The 24000-nt window shown below is 35.1% G+C and overlaps 1 protein-coding gene and 1 long non-coding RNA gene across 4 annotated transcripts in view; one reads left to right on the forward strand and one right to left on the reverse strand.

Annotated features, from left to right (window-relative positions):
- EMCN (endomucin) overlaps positions 1-24000 on the forward strand; it is a 106152-nt gene that overhangs the window by 54091 nt on the left and 28061 nt on the right. For all 3 annotated transcript variants that reach the window (XM_014542996.1, XM_005857225.2, XM_014543005.1), the window contains exons 4-5: positions 8600-8710; positions 20155-20193. In XM_014542996.1, coding sequence (XP_014398482.1) covers positions 8600-8710; positions 20155-20193 — 150 coding nt within the window. The remainder of the gene's footprint in view (positions 1-8599; positions 8711-20154; positions 20194-24000) is intronic.
- Positions 13570-24000, reverse strand: part of LOC102238815 — a 47168-nt gene continuing 36737 nt past the window's right edge. Inside the window, exons 2-3 of the long non-coding RNA XR_313056.2 lie at positions 15798-15949; positions 13570-14062 (exon numbers count right to left, since the gene is read on the reverse strand). This is a non-coding gene — a long non-coding RNA (uncharacterized LOC102238815). The remainder of the gene's footprint in view (positions 14063-15797; positions 15950-24000) is intronic.

A 24000-nucleotide genomic window follows, 5' to 3' on the forward strand; every position in this document is an offset into this window, starting at 1 on the left:
TGCCCACCCCTAACCGCCCCCCCCCCCGGCCTGCTTGCCCCCAACTGCCCCTCACTGCCGACCTGTTCGCCCCCAAATGCCCCCCCCCACCAGACTGATCACCCTCAACTTCCCTACCCTCCTGACCTGATCACCCCTAACCCCCTCTGCCTCAGCCCCACCACCATGGCTTTGTCTGGAAGGACATCCAGAAGGTCTCTCAGTCTAATTAGCATATTATCCTTTTATTAGTATAGATGTTGAGTGTTTTTATCATGCAAGGGTGTTGCATTTTATCATGTGCATTTTCTTACTATATTGAGATTATTATATGGTTTTTATCTCTCATTTTATTAATATGTCATATGACATTGATTTCTGTATGCTCAACAACCTTATATTTCTGGTTAAATCCCACTTGGTTATTACATATTATGCTTTTTGTATGTTGCTGGATATGATTTGTATTACTTTGCAAAGAATTTTTGTGTCTACACTTATAAGATACAGGTTAATAGTTTTTTGTGACGTTTTTGGATGAGGTTAGTTCTAACCTCAGTAAATAAATTAGGAAGTGTTCCTTCTCTACCAATTTTTGGAAGAGTTTATAAAGAATTATTCTTTAAACATACGTCAGAATTTACCATAAAGCTGTCTGGCCCAGGCTTTTCTTCGTGGAAAATTTTGAATTAGTATCTCAGCCTCTTTATAGAGGTTGTTATAAGTCTATTCAGATTTTTTCTTGACTCAGATTGCTAGTTGGTGATTTACTAAGAAGTTGTCCCTTTCCTCTAGGTTATCTAATTTATTGGAACACAATGGTTCATAGCATTGCCTTATATCCCTTCTTATTTCTATTAAGATGGTAGTAATATCCTCTATTTCATTCATTATTTTAGTAATATGAGTCCTCTTTTTTGTCAGGCTAACCAGGTTTATCAATTTTGTTGATCTTTAAAAAAACCAACTTTTTATTTTATTGATTTCTCTATTTATTTCCTCTCTAATCTTTAGTATGTGTTTTTTCTTTTGCTCCCATTAGTTTGCTTGTCTATTTCTAAATTCTTAATTTCACAGGTTAGGTTAGGTTATTGATTTAAGATCATATTTCTTTTTAAATATAGGTGTTTTTACCAATATATTTCCTTCTCAGATTTTTGCTACATCCCATTAATTTTCATATATTATGTTTTCATGTTCATTCATCTCAAAGTATATTCTAAAATTCCTTGTAATTTAATCCTTGACACATTGGTTATTTAGGATTATATTGTTTCATATCTACATATTTATTAATTCCTCCCCCACTATGTTTTAAAAATTATTTTTCTTCTGTGTATTTACTACCTATCAGAGGTTTCCCCCTTCAAGCATCTAATTTTAAAATTAAATTTTAAAAATAAATAGTATAAAGATTATTCTAAAGAATAGTATGGATATCTATTAGTATTGTCTCATTAAGCAGAACATAGTAAGCATTGACTCGCAAGTGCTTTGCACTTTTTTAAGGTACTATTTTTAAATAGTGCATTTGCTTCTCATCTTGAGAAATGTATTATCATTTTTAGATTGCTTTAACAATTTTATTTAAAATATTATTTTTAAAGATAACTGAGTTTCAGAAAGGCTAAATGACTTAATTTTTTAAAAAACAAATTTTATAATAATAATTTTGAATTTCAAAATTGCTCTTTTAACTTCAAATTTTTCTATTTAACAAATTCATTATCAACTCTTTGTTAATGAATTTATAGTATTTTAACTTCAATTCATCACTTGGCTATTAAGTAGTGACACCTTCAGGTATTAATAAGGCTCACAGAGCATTTTTTTTTCTCCTTCCACAATGTGGTCACCAAATTCTGTAATTGTTTTATGTGTGGATATGGGTGTTTTTTCTGTTTTTGGTACATGTTCTTGTTTTTTCCCTACTTTCAAGCTATATCACTGGTGAGATTGCCAGCCTGCTGTGAATGGTTATTTCTTTTAATTATTCCTTTAACCGAGAGCAACTGAACACACATAACACCAAGAACAACAACTTGAATTGTGTTTACAAAAGACTACATAAGTCCAGGTGAAAAGTCATGTCCTTGAGGATAGTGTAAGAACATTATGTGCAAATAAACTTCACAGCAACAATAGATCTTGTTGTTTCTGTCTACTCTGATGTTCTTCATCTTGCTTTCAGTGTGGATAGGCAAGGTTACCATTTGGGAGTCTCACTATTGAATAAGGCTACTGTTGTGTAACTTTTTTTTAACTGGCAGAAACATATTTACAGAAAGTCTTATTGGTACATACAAAATGCCAATATATCAAACAGTAGAAGTTGAGTTGCTCAATTTGAAACAATGTTGTGTGTGGTGTATGTATATGGGCAGTGTGGACCTCTACCCATTCCTCTCTCTTACCACTAAAGATAGGGGGTCCATGAGGCTTCCCCACTGAACCCTTAGGTCTACAGCAGCACAGTTAAACATTACTGAAATAAGATATTATGTTTATTTAAATTCCATTTATAGTTTTTATAATGTATACTATATAAGCAGGAAACAAGCAAAGCAACCCTTTTCACCCACCACCTGACCTGAGCGTATACCGCTGTGTAATTGTTGTAAACCACAGTTTTCAAAAGGGCAACTCAAATGTTCCAGAAGCTTTTAAAGTCCCCATAAGCATCATTGCTAATTAATCACTGTCATGTAAAACCTTGCAGATAAATAGGACCACTAGATAAGAGAAAATAAAGGTGAAGCCCCTAGCAATATTTTCTCTAATTCCAAGAAACACTGTTAAAATAGATTTTAAGGAAGTGGTAAGTCAACATCTACTTGATAGTGAGGTCTCTAAGGAAGAGCAGAGGGATTGAAAAAGGATCCCAAATTACTAGATTCCTCTGAAGTCACCAAACTACACCAACCCATCTGATTTCTGGGATACATTAGCAAAGAGCATCTCTAAGTACAGTATAACATTATTCCTGGCCTGGGATCAGTCCCAAATTCCTATATAAACTTACCTTGGTAAAGTGGGTTAGGTAATGGATAGATCTGGAGACACCTAAACACCTTTCGTCAGTGCCTAAATGGCAGGGAGCTTTTCGGTGGTCTGCTCTGACTCACTGTCCTTGGGCTTAGACACAGTGTCTAATTGGTCTTGCAAGAGGGAGGACAGTGGTGAATATACAATTCCATAAACAGATGGAAGAACATACCGTGTTCATGGATTGGTAGAGTCAACATCATTAAAATGTCCATACTACCCAAAGCAATCTATAAATTCAACGCACTTCCCATTAAAATACCAACGGCATACTTCACAGATCTAGAACGAACTCTCCAAAAATTCATCTGGAATAAAAAAAGACCCCGAATAGCTGCAGCAATCCTGAGAAAGAACAAAGTAGGTGGGATCTCAATACCAGATATCAAGCTGTATTACAAAGCCACTGTTCTCAAAACTGCCTGGTACTGGCACAAGAACAGACATATAGATCAATGGAATAGAATAGAAAGCCCAGAAATCAGCCCCAACCAATACGCTCAATTAATATTTGACAAAGGAGGCAAGAACATACAATGGAGCCAAGATAGTCTCTTCAATAAATGGTGTTGGGAAAATTGGACAGATACATGCAAGAAAATGAAACTAGACCACCAACTTACACCATACACAAAAATAAACTCAAAATGGATAAAGGACTTAAATGTACGACAGGAAACCATAAAAATTCTAGAAGAATCCAAAGGCAACAAAATCTCAGACATATGCCGAAGCAATTTCTTCACTGATACAGCTCCTAGGGCACTTGAAACTAAAGAGAAAATGAACAAATGGGACTACATCAAAATAAAAAGCTTCTGCACAGCAAAAGAAACCATCAACAAAACAACAAGAAAACCCACTGCGTGGGAAAACATATTTGCCAACGTCATATCTGATAAGGGCCTAATCTCCAAAATTTATAGGGAACTCATACAACTTAACAAAAAGAAGATAAACAATCCAATCAAAAAATGGGCAAAGGATCTAAATAGACACCTTTCAAAAGAGGACATTCAGAAAGCCAAGAGACATATGAAAACATGCTCAAAGTCACTAATCATCCGAGAGATGCAAATCAAAACAACAATGAGGTACCATCTCACACCTGTCAGAATGGCTATCATCAACAAATCAACAAACGACAAGTGCTGGAGAGGATGTGGAGAAAAAGGAACACTTGTGCACTGCTGGTGGGAATGCAGACTGGTGCAGCCACTATGGAAGACAGTATGGAGTTTCCTCAAAAAACTGGAAATGGAACTCCCATTTGACCCTGTGATCCCACTTCTAGGAATATATCCCAAGAAACCAGAAACACCAATCAGAAAGGATATATGCACCCATATGTTCATAGCAGCACAATTCACCATAGCTAAGATCTGGAAACAGCCTAAGTGCCCATCAGTAGATGAATGGATTAGAAAACTGTGGTACATCTACACGATGGAATACTATGCTGCTGTAAAAAAGAAGGAACTCTTACCATTTGCAACAGCATGGATGGAACTGGAGAGCATTATGCTAAGTGAAATAAGCCAGTCAATGAAGGAAAAATACCACATGATCTCACACATTCGGGAGGGGGGTAAGAGATCAACTGAAGGACTTGTATGCATGCATATAAGCATAACCAATGGACATAAGACACTGGGGGGTAGGGGAGGCCAGGAGATTGTCAAGGGCAGGGGGATAAAAAGGGACACATATGTAACACCCTTTGTAATACTTTAAGCAATTAAAGAAAAATAAAAAATAAAAATAAAAAAAAAACAATCCCAAAGGGCCATTACCACCTACCTTAACCCACTATCTAAATAATATGGAAAAGAAAAAAGAAATATAAAATTCACATTGAAATAAAAGTCTCTCCTCTTCTTGCCTTCTGCTGAAAGCTGTAGTTTCACTTTACCTATATTTGTCTACCACCACCATTTTGTTTTCTTCAAAATCTTTGAAACTTTCTTTTAGATTGGTTCCTTAGGACTGAAGGACTGAAGGAGATGCAGTCTTAAGTTTCTGAATTGTTCAGGTGTTTGGCCTACACTCTTGTAATTAATTTTTTTTTTTACTTTTTTATCTTGGGCTTGGAATTTAAACTTATTTACAGTCTGGGGTATTGCTTTTCACTTCAAGGGAGGAGATCAAGAGAATCTGAGGAAACATTAAGAAGCTGCTTTTCCATATGTTTAGCACTGTTTTCACATCACCCTAGGACCAGTGGTTCTCAACCTTCTGGCCTCATGCTGTGACCCAACCATAAAATTATTTTCGTTGCTACTTCATAACTGTAATGTTGCTACTGTTATGAATCGTAATGTAAATATCTGATATGCAGGATGGTCTTAGGCGACCCCTGTGAAAGGATCGTTCAACCCCCAAAGGGGTCGCAACCCACATGTTGAGAACCGCTGCCCTAGGACCATTGGCATAAACATTTATGCTCCTCATAATATTTCTACGAGAGGCTCTTTAATATTACTCCAGATGCCATTTAAACCAATCAGGACATTAATTTAGTTAATTTATCCCAAACTATGCATGTTGTCATGGGGACAAAATTTCTATGGAATATTAGTATATCAAGTGATCCCTGAGAGTTAAGGTTCTTGGAAAATTTATTTTAGAAAATACTACCCCCTAGAGTTTTACAATGCACAATAACATTTTTTAAAAATCTTAGTAATACTAACATAAAGACATTCACTTGATTTTAAAATTTATGCAGCTTCAAATAATTTGATTTAAAAAAAAATCTTTGTTGTTGTTATTAATCCTCACCTGAGGATATTTTTCTATTGATTTTTAGAGAGAGTGGAAGGAGAGAGAGAGAGAGAGAGAGAGAGAGAGAGAGAAATATCAATTGGTTGCCTCCAGCATGTGCCCAACCAGGGCCAGATTGAGCCTGCAACCCAGGTATATGCCCTTGACTAGAATCGAACCCAAGATTCTTCAGTCCTTGGGCTGAAACTCTATTCACCGAGCCAAACTGGCCAGGACTAAAAAACATCTTTTGAAAAAATATATAACCAAATAACATACCATACTAGTATTATCACACCTTAAATTTCTAATATAATTAATGTTCACACTTATTGCTTGCTCCCCAAAATTTAATTTCCCAAAATATACAAGATGAATTCCATATTAATATTTTCAAGACAATTATAAAACAGCCTCTATTTCTCTGCTCAGTCAAGCCACTTAAGGGTATGGTTGAATTCAAGGTCTTTTCTCTGCATTTACACTCTAGTATTGGTGTGTATCTCTCAAAGTATCTCTTGTGTTAAAATTTCCTTATTACAATTCAAATATGGATTAAAAATTACTTATATTTTGTCTTTCGTGCATTTCACCTAAAACAAAGCTCTAAGAATTAAAAAATCATGAATTTAAAAAACACAGACCCTAAAATTAAGGCCAATATTTTCTCAATATTGCAATATAAATTAATATTTCTCTACTAAAATCAGTTTCATCAAACCTAATACATATATTACTAGCTAGACATAATGCTATTTGGACCTGTAGACCAAAGCAGATATATAGAGGTATTTGAGGGGAAATGGCCTGACAGAAAACTGGAAAAGAGCAAACCATGTAAGTTTAGAGAACAGCTTTAAGTTTGGTTTTCTTTTTAATCTGAGGAGGCAGTCACTTTTGGGCAGGAGTCCAGAATCTACTATATGTGAACCCAAAATGCAATCAGGACGATTTTTTTCAACAAAATATTAATATAAGACAATTGTTCTCATATATTAATAAATTTCAGTCATCCAGTTTTTTTTTTTCTCTCTTGAGACTAGGATTTGAAACATTTCAGTATACTAGTAAAATTTGAGAATTTACAACTCTGGCACATCAGTCATGCATCTTTTATTCTATTCATTTTAAGTCCACCATGGATATTTAAAAATATTTTGATTGCCTTCAAATCATTTAAGATTCCTTCCATTGCCTAATTGGAGTAATTGACAACCTGCACTGAATTGAGTATAAACTCTAGTTCTACTCTCATTTGTGAAATATATTCCACATTAATAATAGTAGCTCTCTAAGCAAAATCAATGGTATTGCATTGCAGCTATTCCATTATTCTACTCTTTTGTTTGTGTTTTTCTAATCTGGCCACTCTCCACATCTTTCTTATCTGTATATTCTCTTTCTGTCACCAAAATTGTTGAGTCTGCTTTATACTATGAAATTCTTTAGGCCCTCAGGATAGCTTTTCATGTTTTCTAATTTTTACCTCAACAGAAGAATTCTTCTCCAAAGATTGTTGAAGAGAATCTCCTGTTCTGATATTTTGCTAGCATTTTGTTTTTTGGAATTGTAGTGAGAAGCAAAATTTTACCCCCACATGTACCTCCAACCTCAAGTATTGAGTTTCTGCACCTTGGGTAACCTTCCCACTTCCATGCTGTCACAAACATCAGTTTCTGCCTTCTTGCTACAATAAGACCTTTATTTACTCCCTCAAATATTTCAGATGCCTCTGAAGTTTATGCCCATTTCCACTTATTCTTTCTCACATGCACTGTGAATGCTGCAGCTTATGTTTGAATTTATTTCAATTTGTTTGCATGCCAATTCCTGAATGATTTATGTCTGAAGACATATTTACCCACTGTCTATGAGATCATCTTGAAAACTATTAATTTCTCTAGCATAAATCTCTCACCTGCATTAAGAATTGGCATTACATGATAGACACCTTTGCTATAGAATGGAAACTGACTGACACTTCTGGAAGGTACCAGCAATTCTAGGTTTCAGCCCACTTTGTTATAGAAATCTATTATATTGCTTTCTCCCCATCTCTGGCCAACATCCTATCTAGCTAACATTAAGTATGCACTAACCAGTATGTCAGCCTTTTCTTTACTAACCCAATGTTCCCATACTAGACTCTGAAAAGACTAAAGGGCATCAGTCATTTTGTTTTTATAATATTTATGCAAATATAGGTTGTTTCAAGTAAATTTATTTCAATGTCATTTTTGGAAACTTGACTTATCTTTGCTATTAATCTTCTTGTTAAAAAAATAAAGTATAATTAAAAGTTTGCTCTATTTTATTTCCTGTTATTCCTCTCCTCTTGGCTACTTCACCTACCTGAAAATTGTTTCCCAGACAGCATGGGAACCATGGGAGCATCTCCAACTATTACCTCTTGCTTACTGGAAGTGGGTAGCTCAGTGATTAACCTTTGCATCAGGAAAACTTGGATTCAGATTCTGGCTCTCTCCTGCCCTGACTTATGTGCCTATGGATTTAACTTTTCTGAGTCTTATATATAAAATTATTACCATAATTATTAATTCATAGGACTACTGTTATAATTAAATGAGACAACCAATTGGAAATATATAGGAGAGTCTAAAGTGCCTCTTAGTTTCTTTAATGTATTAAGTAGATTGCCAAAAGGTAGACATCAAAATGCTGAATTTCTAAATCTCCATCAGATTTAGTAAGTAATCTTTGGATTGTAACTGGGTGTTAATATGAATATTAATGACACTATCTGGTGATTGGTTATACCTCTGATGGCTGTTCATTCTTTTTACATGATTAGAAGCCACAACCAACGGTATGACAAAGAAAGAGTTGACCACCAAAAGTGCAACAGTGACAGATCTTCCACTTCCAAAGGATGTTTCAACATTACAAAGTTCCCAAAACAAGAGTAAGTATAAGCATGTGTGCTGAAACGTTAACCTAGTGTGTTAAACAGAATTAGATTTGGAATGTTTTCTAGACCTCTGCTACCAAAGAACCATGCCCCACCCATATTTCCTCCTAGTCTCTACCAAATAAGAGAATCATTTGGCAACTTTGCTTTGTACAGTGACACTGTAGCTCCCCATAGCCACAAATGGTCAGATGCCAATGAAGATCAATTCAGTGGTGGGCAGTCACCTGTGATATCATCTGGCACAAAAATGTGAGCCTGGCCAACAAATTAGACAGTTTGATAAAATAGGAAAATTCTTAGAAAACAAATTTCTAAAACTGACTAGATAGGAAGTCTGAAATGACCTAAAACAATGATAAATATTGCATTAGAAATTTAAAATGGTTCCATGAAGAAAGCTCAATACAGGGCGGCTTCACTTGCTAATTCTGTAAAATATTTTGAAAAGAAATGATAATTACTTTCAAATTCTTTCAAGAAGTAGAAGAGGGAACAGCACATAAGTAATTATCTGAGGCGAGTGTTATCCTAATACCAAAGCTAGAAAAGAATAAAAAGAAAAAGCAAGCCAAATAAACTACAGACCAAATCCCTCATAAATATAGATACAAATATCCTACTAAAATATTAACAAACCAAATTTAATAACATATAAAAAAGATAAAAATATGAGCAAGTAGGATTTATCCAGGAATGCAAGATTGGTTTAGCATTTTAAAATCAGGTAATGTAATACACTATAGTAGAATCAGTAGATACAGAAAAATATTTGACAAAATTAAACACACACTAATAATTAAAACTCTCCATAAACTAGAAATAAAATGATACTTCCTCAAAATGATAAAGGACATAAATGAAAAACATACAGCAAACAATATACGTAATAGTGAAAAACAATGTCTTTCTCTTAAGATCTGGGACATAACAAAGATGTCTATTCTCTTCACTTCTGTTCAAAATTATAACCAAAGATTCTAGATAGTACAATAAGGTAGTAGATAGATAGATAGATAGATAGATAGACAGATAGATCCATTCATCCAGATTTGAAAGAAGAAAACAAAACAGTTTTTCTTAACAGACTACATCATTATCTATGTAGAAAATCCATAGGGTCCACAAAAATTACACAAATTAGTAAAAAATATTTTATATCACAGGATATAAGATATATATTAGCAATGATGACTCAAAAATAAAATTAAGGAAATAATGTCATTTACAATTCCATGAGAAACAATAAAGATATATAGGAAGAAATTTAACAATATAAGTGAAAGATTTGTACACTGAACTATAAAACATTTCTGTGAGAAATTAAATATCTAATTAAATAGAGAGACGTTACATAATCATACATTAGAAAACTCAATATTTTAAGATAGCAGTTCTCCCCAATTTTATAAATAATTAATTAACATATTCAATAAAATCCCTGTGAAAATCATTGCAAATATAGGGGCGGGGGTTTGTTTTTGTTTTGTTGTGTGCTTTTTTATAAATTGATATGCTGATTCTAAAATATATAAAGAAATGAAAAAGACCTAGAATAAACAAAATACTTTAAAAAAAAAACACGAAGTTGGAAGTCTTACACAAGCCAGTTACAAAACTTACTCTAAAGCTATAGTAATCAAGGTAGAATGTTATTGAGGTAATGAATGTTAATAGTAGCATTATTCATAATAGTCACACTGGAAATAATCCAAATATCCATTGACTGATTAAATGGACTATTCTATTGGATTTTCCATTTGGAGTGGATTTGAAATATTCTAAAACATGGGATATCCATATAATGGAATAATATTCAGCAATTTAGAAAAGCAAAATACTAATACATGTTATAACACAATGAACCTCAAAAACATTAAGCTCAGTGATAGAACCCTTTCCAAAAACATTATATATCGTGTAGTTCCATTTATATAAAATATCCAGAATGAATGTTTTTATAGGGGAGAAGAGCAGACAAGTGGTTGCCTAAAGCTGAAGGTGGGACTGGGGATTGACTGCTAAAAAGTCTCAAGTGAGTTTCTTGTGTTAACGAAAATGTTCTAAAACTAGATTATAGTGATAGTTGCACAACTTTATAAATTTACTAAAAAGTATTGAGTTGCATACTTAAAATTGGTTAATTTAGTTTTAAATTTTTTTATAAAGCTTTATTTAAAAGCTAAAGAGAAGAAAATGTTGACTTAGTCCAATCAAATTTCCTTTCTGTGTCATGTGAACTAGAAAACCCAAAGAAATGAACAAACAAACAAAAATGTGATTATCTGTGGGAACTAAAGCAGCAAGGTTTTAGTAGAGTGAGTGGAGACAGCCATGGTGATGTCTAGGCATCCCTATGACATAATAAAAAATACTATGAATAAGTAGGGTTGATAGAGCAGAATGGAGAGAGTACTTGGAGAGATGGAGAAACCTCATGAGCAAGATTAAGTTGTTCATGAGAGACAGAGAGAGTAGCAGGACCTAGCACTCCCCTGATTTCTGACAGATTTCCAGTTCTAGTCTACAAATATCTTCATAACAAGCACTTCTCATACCCTGTCCTCCATGATATGAAGGAATCTGTACTTTTATTGAAAATATCCTGACTAGAAAAGCTAGTAATCTGCCCTAACAGCATTACCAGATGCCATTCATTTTAAATAATGTATATATATTTGTACATGTCCATTGTCTTTAACAAGAAGCAGTTTCTAAGTCTTTTCTTGGGAGATGTCTTAGGTGAAAGGAGATGGCAAGTGGAAACTGTGCATATCCAAGCCCATTCTTGTCTTGAAACACATCAGGAACATCTTTTTTTTATTCCCCATTTATTATAATCATCTTAAGCACAACAGAAAGAAGGTTATATATTAAGATGCTAATTTCACACAATAATTGTGAACTAATAATTTTATTTCATGAGACAGTAACCACAAAGAAAGATTTGAAGAGTAGGGTCATTTCTACTTCACATGAAGAACATTTTTTTAGGTTAATATTTGGCTTCTTATAAGTAGAACCTATCTTGTAGGCAATATATGTATGAAAAGTGCCTTTACCAAACCAAAACCTCATAAACCTCATCTCATAATATGATTGCCCCAAATACAAACAAAAATAAAAGTGAACATGTATCTGCTGCAAAATGTGTAACATTTGAGGATTACACTCACTTACTTCGCATGTTGCACTAATGCATTCAGTGACTGATGGGGACACTGTCATTCAGGTCCATAGTTTATTCAAATTAGCACGTATACAGAAGTGAGTGGCCAACCCCATGAGTCACTTAAAACTGCTAAATTTACTTTGATTCATGCAGTACAATGCCCTCTGCATCTCAGTTCTAGGGACTACTGTATTCATTTGGCTTCTAAACACAGTTAGAAGTGACCAAGTAGTCTAAAAAAATACACCCACAAAGCCATTTCTTGAAAAATGAAACACCATGGAAAGCAAGATAATGAAATAAGGGTATTTACTGCTGCCCTTTGCATTTGTCATTTGAGTAACCAGTTCTGTACTAAGTCCTTTGGAAATTCTGTTATAAAAAAATCATTCCTCCCCAGATTGTTCACATTCCTAAAGGTGCTTCCTACTTAGCATGGACTCCACTGGATAATAGTGAGTTTATACACATTTCCATTTGTGCATTATGAAACCAGGAGCTTGCCCAGATTCCTAGTTAGCACCCTTTCCATTCCCACCGTTCACATACACAAACGTTCAGAAATAGTGGAGCCAGCACAGAGAGGCAGAGAGAGAACAAAACAGTCTATTGGTGGGGAAATTTGAACAGATGAAAACTAATTTTCCTCTTAAACATATGGGCAATGAGTCCTTGAATAGTGACTACCTTATCTCAGGCGCAGGTTTGATTTGGAGTAAAGAAGAGTTTGTGAGGTTTGCTGCTTTACTCCCCAGAAAGACAGAATGTAGGTCAAAATGAAGTTTGTCCTGAAAACAATTCTAATTTTTCTCATTCTTTTAAAGTCCTCTCTCTCTCTCTCTCTCTCTCTCTCACTCTCTCTCCCTCTCCCTCCTTGCTTTTCATCACTTTGAATATCTCATGCCAATCTCTTTTGACTGAAATGTTTCTGTTGAGAAACCCAGACAAGAAAAAGCTAAAGGAGTGAATTACCACCAAACCAGTATTACAAGAACTGTTAAAAGTCAGAGAAAGACAAATACCATACTATAGTATTTCACTTATATGTGGAATCTAATGAACAAAATAAACTAACAAAAAAGTTGTGTGTATTTCTCTTATTTTACTCTTTTATTCTGCCTATAGAATATACATTTCTAAAATCCTAGAATTTTTGATATATAAATCCTCATTAACTCAGTGCTCTGACATTATAATGATGTGGTGGCCCTTTGAATTAATTTATTTATTTATTCCCTAAAGATCCTTTGGAGGGCATCAGTGTGCCATGCCTTGTAGCTTCTGGGGGTGGCCAGCAATCCTCTGTATTCCTTAGTTTGTAATACATGGCTTTAATCTCTGCCTCTGTCTTCACACAGACTTCTCCTCTGTCTTTGTCTTTTCTTATAAAGACACTAGAGGCCCGGTGCACAGATTTGTGCACCAGTGGGGTCCCTCAGCCTGGTCTGCGGGGATCGGGCCAACAAGTCCGGTGCACGGATTCGTCCAGGGTGTGTCTGGCCCATCTCACCCAGTCCTGATCGGGGCCGATTTGGGCCGTCTTGCCCAGTCCTGATCAGAGCTGACTGGGGCCGGCATGGGAGGGACCTTGGGAGGGCTCCAGGGCATGTCCAGCCTGGACCACAGCAGCAAGCTAATCTACTGGTCAAGCGTCTGCCCCCTAGTGGTCAGTATGCATCATAGCGACTGGTTGAACGGTCGAACAAACGGTCTGACACTTAGTATATCAGGCTTTTATTATATAGGATGTGTCATTGGATTTAGGGCCCAACCTAATCTAGAAAGATCACTACTGCAAAGACTCTTTTTTCTAATAAGGTCACATTTACAAGTTTTAGATGCACATATCTTTCCAGGGAGGGAAGGGGTGTCACTGTTTAACCCACTCCAGACCAGATCCTGAATTTATCCTTACTGCGCGTAGATTTCAATACATTTGTCATTGTCTATATACAGGGCTACTTTGCTGGGCATTGAGGGGTAATTCAATGGGAATGTCAATCATAGGAGTCCCCACCTTCCAATATCTAAACTGTGGAAGGCCTGCGTGTGAAACTCTGTCATTAAACTACAAATCTTCTCTTCCTGAATTCCTTATTTCTTCTAATGGCTTGAACATATGGCATCCTCTCTGACTCTTCTTTTTTCCTTTCTTGTGCACATACTGATGATTTCTGAGGAAAGAACAGAAAAGAGAAAGGAAGATGGAAGGAAGGAAGCAAAACAAATGCTTTACTCGCTGGAAAATGAGTCATTCAGGTTATAATAATCAGATTTGAAAGCAGGCACGGTACACACTGTAAGAGATTGACAGGGAAGAAGAGACTATTCTCCAAAGAGAATCTTCCTTTGGTAAATTCAGACTTGGCCAAGGAAAAAACGTGGAATAAGATTTTAGATAGAAGGCAAATTAAGATGGACAAAATGCCAATACATGACTATGTTAAGGCAAGTGTTTAGAGAGAAATTCTTGTAAGGATTTTTCCAAGCCAAAGCTTCTGCTATCACAGTATATACAATATTACAGACTTGAAATCTGAAGGGGAAAATCTGGCTGTTGTTAAGTAGAAATGAATAACACTTATAAGTAATCAGTAGGTTATTAAGTAGGAGTTAATTGCATTTGTATATAATAAGTAGTTCCTCATATGTTTCCTTTTGCATAATTCTTATTTGAATATGGAGTTGATTTCTACACAAAAAGTATAGATAATTGTAAACATTTTAGATATATTCCAGGATGAACATGAGAATAGCCTGTTGTCTAAAAAATTACACAATCCTGCAATTTTTAAGACAACATACCGTTTTCAAAATAAGAATTGTACATTCTAATCATGTCAAGAGGAACTTAGCTTATTGGTTATAAATAATGATTCTGAAGTAAGATTTCTTAGAGTCAAATAATAGCACAACCATTTGTTTACTTAACTTCTCTGTGCTTCAGTTTTCTCATCCATAAAATATTTTATAATGATGTTATGCCCATCTCAGATTCTTGTGAAGATCAAAAGAGATAAAAACAGTGTATGGCAGGTAAACACAATAAATTATAGCTCCTATTAATAATAATCCTGCAAAAGCCCGGCATTGTTGGTATTGATGACACCAGTTTCACAAATAAAGAAGCAGGTTCAGAAGATTAAATAACTTGGCCAAGTTTAAATTAAGAAGATGAAATTCAAACCCTCTTTTTCTTGCCTCAAACCCCATAAACTTTACTATACTACACTTGCTCTCATTGCAGCTATTTTACATAAAGTATCTAAGGGAAGTAGAAAACAACTAGCTTTTAATTGGATGTATCATATGCTTGACAAGTAGGTGTTCAATAACTGTAACACAAGAGGTTGACTGAGTGCCTGCTGGCTGACAGACCATAAACCTATGTATGATTCTAACAAGGTTACTGCTCTCCCTGTTGCCCAATATGCCAGACTTAGTCTTGACTTATGCTTGACTGTGTGTGTGTGTGTGTGTGTGTGTGTGTGTGTGTTCTTCCCCTCACATGTGTATGGTCCTCATTTGTTCTTCCCCTTGTTCTGTGTATAACTATATACAGCTCCCAACTTCTAATTCAAATTCTATACATTCATCAAGGGTCTCTACAAGGTTTTACCTCAATATTTTCCACCGCTTAATGAGAGTTGCCAGATATGTGTACCATCTGCACTATTATTTATTTATTTAGTACTTTCTTTAAGTTGATGCAACTTTTCTTAAATTTGTTTGAAAAAGAAACCGTTATCTTAAATGCAAAACCAGTTTCACTGGCACAGGCAGGAGCTATCAAATCACTATAATGTAAGCAAAATAAAATTAAATTCTAGCTAGATTTTGCCACTTGCCAAAGGCTCTGAGTTTGAGGCTTGCTTGTCCTTGGTTACAAAAAATAAATCAAATACCTACCTGGGAGGGGAGATCCCATGATCGTGAAGGTGGTTTCCCAAGGCCAGGCTTATCCACTGAACTCCAGATGTGCTGACCCCTATCATTTCCCCAGATGTGGGAAAAGCAACTGTATCATTTGTGGTCGTGGGAGATTGTGCGCTCACTTTCTCCTGAAAAAAGAACAAAAAAATCAAGGTAAACCCATGATAGGTATAAATGACATATTTGCATGAAACAAATTTTAAAACTTCCTCATTGAAGTCATCAAATAAACTGAAAGAAAGCAAAAGTGGAATAACTTTATAATTGAGTATTTCGATGTTATTTAATGCCACTTTCCAGTACAGCTTATAAAATCTCTCATACAGTGCTATGCATCTCATCCTTTGGAAAACATTAATTTATCTGATCTCCCAGACCCATTATTTCTTTTGTGAACGACTTGATTTATTTATGCCACTTATTTGGGAAGTGTATCATAATGTTTTTTATATGCTACTTAGTTTATATAATTTCTTGTAGACACATGCAAAAGGAATCCTCAAGATAACAAAATCTTAGTCACAAGTCATGGTTCAGCCAAATGAGAAATCATCTCACATACAATGACTTGATCCATGCCATGTATTGGAGAATGATAAAGAAAACTTGAATGGTTTATAGCAAATTATTTTAGCAAATTATTTTAAATTCTTTATCAGTAAAGAATTATATTTGGGAATAACTATTTATTTTTTCTCCTGGACCTGTTCATGATGTTCTGTGTATAACTATATACAACTCTGTATAGCTGGAAACACAATATCCTTTGTAAGAGAAGACTATTCAGCAAAGTTATTTGTTGTATTGTTGTCTAAGCTTTCTGTTTTAAAAGCTAATTATTTGAGTTAAAGTTTAGCTTTGTATTAATGAGGATTAAAGTTTAGCAGTTTAGAAGTCCATTTGCATTTCTTAAGACTTCAGTATCATATTAGAAAATCAAACTCAACAAACAGATTTAATTTGCCAACCATCCTAAGCTGCTCATCTTTATTAAACACCTGAATTTGAGAATAGGTCAAAAGGGTGCACTGCACTCATTTGCTATTCAACTTGACTCACTTCCTCTGTAGATCAGATCTTGGCCCTTTCTCAATACACATGTGTATTCTGAAAAGTATAAATAAAAGACAAGAATAATTATAGTTATCTTCACTTTTGGTTAATCCCCATAACTTAGCCATGTTCACAGTATTCACCTCTATTATGCTTTTATATCCATAGAACTGACTTCAAATTTGAAAGTGGTATGCCTATGAAAACACAGTATTTCTTCAGAATAATTCTACTTGCTTTCAGAAAAATAGTACTATTTCAATATTGATTAAATATTTAAGTTTTGCAGAATTTTGTCCTCAGAATAACAATATATTCATTCATATATAAAAATATGGTCATCTTAGGATTCAATATATATCCAAAGATTGAATTGATAGATGTATTTTTTAAATTCTGCTACACCTTAAAACATAGTTACTTTTATATAAGTTTTAACAAGTTCTAAAATTATTATACATTCTTGAAGGCTGGAAAAAAAATACACAACTGAAGGTTAGTCAGAAGGTTTTCTCTCATACAAATTTAAACATTTTTCATTCTTAATGCAGTCTATCAGCAAGAAAGGTTATGACCTGATATTAATAGCCAGAGAAACAAAGGGTTTTTGATTGTCTTTGTATTCTAACCCTCTAGCAGCTGATAAATATTTTATCTGCATCTTCCACATACAGCATTATGCCATGTTCAAAAGTATTTTAACTAGTTTTCAAATGTTGGACTTAATTACATAAGCTTTCCTTTCAGAACAGTTTAGTGGAAGAAAAGCTGTCTGTTTTAGTAAAAGAAGATGGACACTAGAATCAACAGGCCTGACTTTTAATCATTGTACCCCCTTGAGAAAGTAGTTTTACTTCTCTCAGAAGATGTTTTCAGGTTTCCAAATGAGTATCTCTCTTGTAGACATCAACAAATAATATATGGCACTGATCATAAGAGTTGCTTTAAAAATGGTAGCTATGATTATCCAACTAGCCATTTTAAATAAAGCATTAATTTTCCATTAAAACTAAATTTAGGTAAGTATAATTAGCCTTAACTGTTAATAATAATAGTAACATTATTATTATTATTATTAATGATTATTATTTTCTACCCTCACTTGTTCATTCCATATGTGTGTGTGTTTTTTACTGGAGATCTATTTTGCCATGTCCTGGTGGTGGGCACTGAAATTGTGGCTTGATTGAAAAACATAATCTTGGATGGACCTAAAGGGTATTATGCTAAGTAAAATAAGTTGGGCAGAGAAAGACACATTCACTATGATTTAACTTATATGGGGAATCTAAAAAACAAAACAAATGAAAAAACAAAACAGAAACAGACTCATAGAAACAGAAAACAAAGTGATGGTTCCTGGAGGAGGGTAAGTGGGGGAGTGGGTGAAAAAGGTGAAGGGCTATAAACTCTCAGTTATAAAACAAATAAATCACGGGATACAATGCACAGCATAAGGAATATAGTCAATAATGTTGTAATGACTGTATGGTGACAGATAGTTACTAGACATAACATGGTGATCACATAGCAATGTATATAAATGCCAAATCACTGTTGCACACTGAAAATTACAATATTACATATCAAGTAGACTTTAATTAAAAAATAGAAATCTCTGTCCTCATGGAGTTTACATTCTGACAACAATTTTTTTAAAAATAAAGTAAATGTTACTGTAGCAATGAAAGTACTGTTGAGCAAATGAAGCAGAGTGGTGGACTAGTATGAAGGGAAAAGAAGACAACTTTAGATAAGGTGGTGGGAGGAGACCTCTTTGAGTGGTGATATCTGAGCAGAGTCGTGAAAGGTAGAAGGAAGCCAGTGTTAGCCTGAGAGAACATGAGGTACAGAGGAGATAAAGCCGACAAGCCCGAGGCAGGAAGAGCCCCGTGACTTTGATCTAAACAGGGGCTGACTGGTTGAAGATGAATTGAGGAGCAAGGCAGGGGCCATTCCTGTAAAGACTTGCTAACTGTAGCAAGACTAGGGAGCCACTGAAGCAGCCAAGTTTAAGTTTAAAAAGGTTTTTCTAGGTGGCCATTATTGCAGGTGCCAAAAGGAGAAGTATGTGTTCCAGATGAATAGTAGCCAATTAAGTGGTGAGAGATAGTTGAAATATAACTTGAAGCTAGAGCTGATGGTGGTGAGAAAAAGAAGAGAATCAAGAAAGGCCACTACTTTTTGTCTTTTGCGATAGGGGGCGAGGGGGAAGGCGGGGAGAGAGAGGAGGCAATAGTACTATGCATTGAACCAAGGAGGGGGGAGTGTAATTTAAGAATATCAGTCAAGTATAGGTACAAAGAAAGCAAATGGATACTTTAAACATTTATTATTGGGCTTCTATTTGTTTCAAAAATATTTTCTATATTTTCCACATGGCAAGAATTGTTTATGGTGAATATACTCAAAGGTGCTGAAGTGAACTGTATCATTCCCTCAAGTAATCTGACCTGTAGAGAGCTCCTCTGCACTGTATTTACTTTAAAGGAATTCCCTAATTGTCAAAGGTATCTGCCTGAACCTCCCTGAATCTTTCGCAGGTCAAGAATCATATCCTACTAGACACAGACACATGGCAGCCCCACACAGAAAGCACCTGCCGAAGGACCGCAAGTTGTGCTGCCTTAATGTATTCAAGATGTGAGATTGTTCTAGACCAGTGATGTTCTAGAGCTCGGCATGTCAGCATTTTGAAAAGCCCTAACTTAACTCTGGTGCTGTGTCACATACAGAAATTTTTTGATATTTAAAACCATAGTAAAACAAAGATGTATATTTTTGATATTTATTTTATATATTTAAATGCCATTTAACAAAGAAAAATCAACCAAAAAAATGAGTTTGCGTGTCACCTCTGACACGCGTGTCATAGGTGTTCTAGACTCTCTAAAGCAGGATTCAGCAAATTGTGGCCTGCAGGCCAAATCCAGTCCTCACCTGTTTTTCTAAGTACGGTTTCATTGTTACGCAGACACACCTATACTTCAGGTGTGATGTGTGCCGCATTCACACTACAGCTGTAAAGTGGGGTAGTTGCTACAGGGACATGGGCCACAAAGCCTAACCTATTTACTAAGTAGCCCTTTAAGTCAAAGCTGACTGACCCCTGCTCTAAAGTATCTTTTAACCATGAAGCCTCATGATCTTATTATGTAAGGGTAAGGAAATCACAGATGAGCTAAGTTCTATATTCCTTTACCACTTGAAATAATTATGAGTAGATCCGATACTCAGCATTTCATTTTAGTGATTTTCTTTTCTTTTCTTTCCTTTAAAGCTGAAAATCAGAGTTCAGTCAATACAACAGAAAGGCCAGGTAAGTGAATGTTTTTATCCTCTGAGGATGTTTGTGTGTAAAATCCCCAAAACAAGACAAAGTAGGTCAACCAGTTTGAGGGCAGGGTGAAACAGTCCAGGGAAAACATTATATAGCAACTCAGATGTTTATTAGAGCGCAGGTTTAAAAATAAACGCAGGCCAGGGGAACACACAAGAATGTGCCAGAATATTCTGTGGCTTTAGTGAGTGGAACCAGCCCTGGTATGTGGATGAAGCCTGTGGGATTGTCCTCTGACCAGAACCTGCTTTTCCTGGTCTGTTTCTATGGTTGGCATGCCCTCTCCCAGAAGTATAGTGTGTCTATGAGCTGTCTTCTCTGTATTTCCTAACAAAGCCTGGTCCTGGCATACAAAGAGATGATGTTATAAACCACAGTTAACAGCCTAAAATGTCACGCCAAGACGTGCTCATGTTTTGCCATCCTTAGTTTTAAGCGGAATGAATTTCAGATGACGGGACAGCAGGAACTGAGAAAGATAACTGGGTAGGGAAAGATGGTAACGTTGAATCTTCCTGTTGTTTTGAAATCAAAAATTATTTGGTGGATTTTTATCTTCTCACATCCTATCTGGTACTTTACTAAATGACAAGTCTCTTAGGTTCTCAATCCTGGTCACCTCTGGTATTTATAAAATGAGAAATATGTGAAATAAATATACAAGATTATGTAACTTTTTTTAAAAATCAGAAAAGTAAAGCCATGAAAATTTTAAGTGAATCTAATAACATTTTCACAGCAAATGGCCTAAATAATCATCATAATCTACCTTCTACTTTTAATGTTCAAGGAATTCAAAACTGAAGTGATTATGCTTTTAACTTTTAACTATTTGTTTTCTATATATCTCATGAATGAAGAGTTTATTTTTATATTATTAGTTCTCTGTATCTCATCTCATCACCACGTTTGCATTCTCATCTCCACTGACATAGTCTGGAAATGCACTCGAAAGAGCACTGGAAACAACCTAGCAAAACCAAACACACAGCAGTACATCCAGGCAAAGAGCGCGGCTTGGCTTTGCGTTTGGTGATGCTGTGCATGTCTGGAGAAGTCCTTCCCTCTGGTCCACAGACTGGCTCTCCTAGAAGAGCTGTAGAGGGGGAACTGGGAAGCTGCAGAAATCCTCAGCTCTTTTTAAGGAGGGACTGAGCATCCTTTCTTTTGTTTAGAAAAGTTCCTTTTGTTTACAAAATGCCAGCTTTAGCTATAATTGATTTTTAAATGTAATGAATAGCCCATTTAGAATATTTTAATTTTGAGTTACGGAAACGAATTCTCCTAAAACAGACAATAAAATGAGCCAATGATTTGAATAGTGGACTAGAAAGAAATGACACTAATTTCATAAGCCACAAGAAAAGTCAGTCTCAAGTTTCAGATATATGTTGTGGCTAAAGACTAAATCAAGATTCACTGAAAAATAATAATAATAGCATTTATTAACAAGGTATTCATTTAAACCTCTGTTAACAGCTGTAATTGTGTTTATTTATTTAAAAGGTTTGATTATATATACATATTATCAAAAATGTTCAAATATCAAATTTGTGAAATATTTACCCATATGATCAAGGAGAGGGACATTTAAAAACAATATTTCTTTTTTAGGTAGAAGCTGAGGTATTGTTGTGGGATTGTCTTCTGACCAAATATCAGCCCACAGAATTGTTAATACTGCTTCTTTTTAAAAAAATAAATATGAGTTAATATGCATGTGTTTGACTAGATCATACATATCTATCATATTTGATTTTTTTTCATATTATGCATCCAGCTTTAATTTTCTTGAAGAATGATGTTTTTACCACCCCTTTCAAAACCTATTAGTAAGGATCAAGAAACTGATGATTGTTTTATATAGGATCTTTTTTTGGAAATCAAAATAAGTAAGACAACTCTACAGAAAGTGTGAATTATAAGATATTGTACACATATTATGTTTAATATTATCTAATAAAGATAAAAGAAAGGTTGTCGTAGTTATATGGAAATGATTGATACAGGTCTGAAGACATATCCATTCATTTTATTCAATAGTATGCAGTAGACAGCTATAGTTAACAATGCTAAGGATGGAGAAGTCATGCTCAATGTCTAAAGCATGCAGGGAAGTCCAACTTAAACTGCTCATTGTAACAGACCTGATAAAACTTCAAATTTAGTATGATACCCTGCTAAATATACAGAATAGTATGTTCAGCCAACCACCACTAACTGAGGCATTCAGTAATATGGAAGCTGCCATTAAGTGTTCCCAAGGAAGACTGGTCAGCATCATAAATAATTCTAAAATTCTAGTAGTTGTGTAGATATAAAATGATAGACAAGTTTCAGATGACCTAATGTTAAGATTGATTGAGGGAAACATTTTTTTCTTTAAGTTGTGGTTGTGTTATACATTGAATATGGGAAAAGCAGTTTAAGAACGATGAGGAAAGGGTTTATGAAAAAGTGACCTTCTAGCTGCCAGATTATTCTGCCTATTCATTTTCTGTGAGTTCAGAGTTCCTAAGGAGATGGAAAGACCCACTATAAAGTGATGAAAGGCTGTTTATTACTTAGCGACTTCACGTGGCTATTACAAGTTTAAGCAATGATGGAATCCACTTTTCTTTAGCGTTATCATTTTTCCACAGACTTGTCCTTGTAAATAAACCTCTTTATTTCTTTGATAAAAGACCTCAGCTCTGAAGAAAAATGGACATACATGTTTCAGTGTATTAGGAAAGAAATAAGCCATTTGCCCTTATTTTTGTGGAAAATAAAACTATATTAGTTGGGGTTCTCCAGAGAAACAGAGTAAATAGGATAGATGATAGATAGATAGATAGATAGATAGATAGATAGATAGATAGATGATAGATAGATAGATAGATAGATAGATAGATAGATAGATAGATACAGATAGATATAGATGTATGTATAATATTTTATTTTTCATCATGGATAGATAGATAGATAGATAGATAGATAGATAGATAGATAGATAGAGATAGATTAATTATAGAGGCTGAGAAGTCCCAAGATCTGCAGTCAGCAAGCTGAACGCCTGAAGACCCAGGAAAGTTGACAGTGTCATTCAGTCTACATGCAAAGGTCTGAGAACCAGGAGACCCAATGGTACCAGTTGGAAAGCCAGCAGGTTTGAAGTAAAGAAGAGCCAGTATTTCAATTTGAGTCCAAAGGCAGAGAAAGACCGAAGTCCCAGCTCAAGGGAGTCAGGCAGGAAGAGTTCCTTCTTACTCAAGGGAGGGTCAGCCTTCTTATTCTTGAATTGGATTCAACCAATTAGATGAGAACCTACATTGGAAGGCAATCAGCTTTACTCAATGACTGATTCAAATGTTAATCTCATCCAAAAACACAATCACAGACACCCCCAGAATAATGCTTGACCAAATATCTGGTCATCCCAAGGCCAAGTCAAGTTAACACATAAAACTCATCCTACAGCAGTATTCCTATAGTGACCAGCACAACTTGTGAAGGGTTTCATTGTACCTATTTTCTTCACTTTCCTCCATTGTATTTTAGAAGCCCTACTGCATTGTAGATATTAATTTTTTTTCTTTATTGATTAAGGTATTACATATGTGTCCTTATCCCCCCACTGCTCCCCCCCACACTCATGTCCTTACTCCCCTGTTGTCTCTGTCAATTGGTTAGGCTTAAATGTATGCATACAAGTCCTTTGGTTGATCTCTCCCCCTCACCCCCACCCTCCCCTACCTTCCCTCTGAGGTTTGACAATCTGATCGATGCTTCTCTGTCTCTGGATCT

This window comes from Myotis brandtii, unplaced genomic scaffold (genome assembly GCF_000412655.1).
Source record: "Myotis brandtii unplaced genomic scaffold, ASM41265v1 scaffold1087, whole genome shotgun sequence".
Lineage (NCBI taxonomy): Eukaryota > Metazoa > Chordata > Mammalia > Chiroptera > Vespertilionidae > Myotis > Myotis brandtii.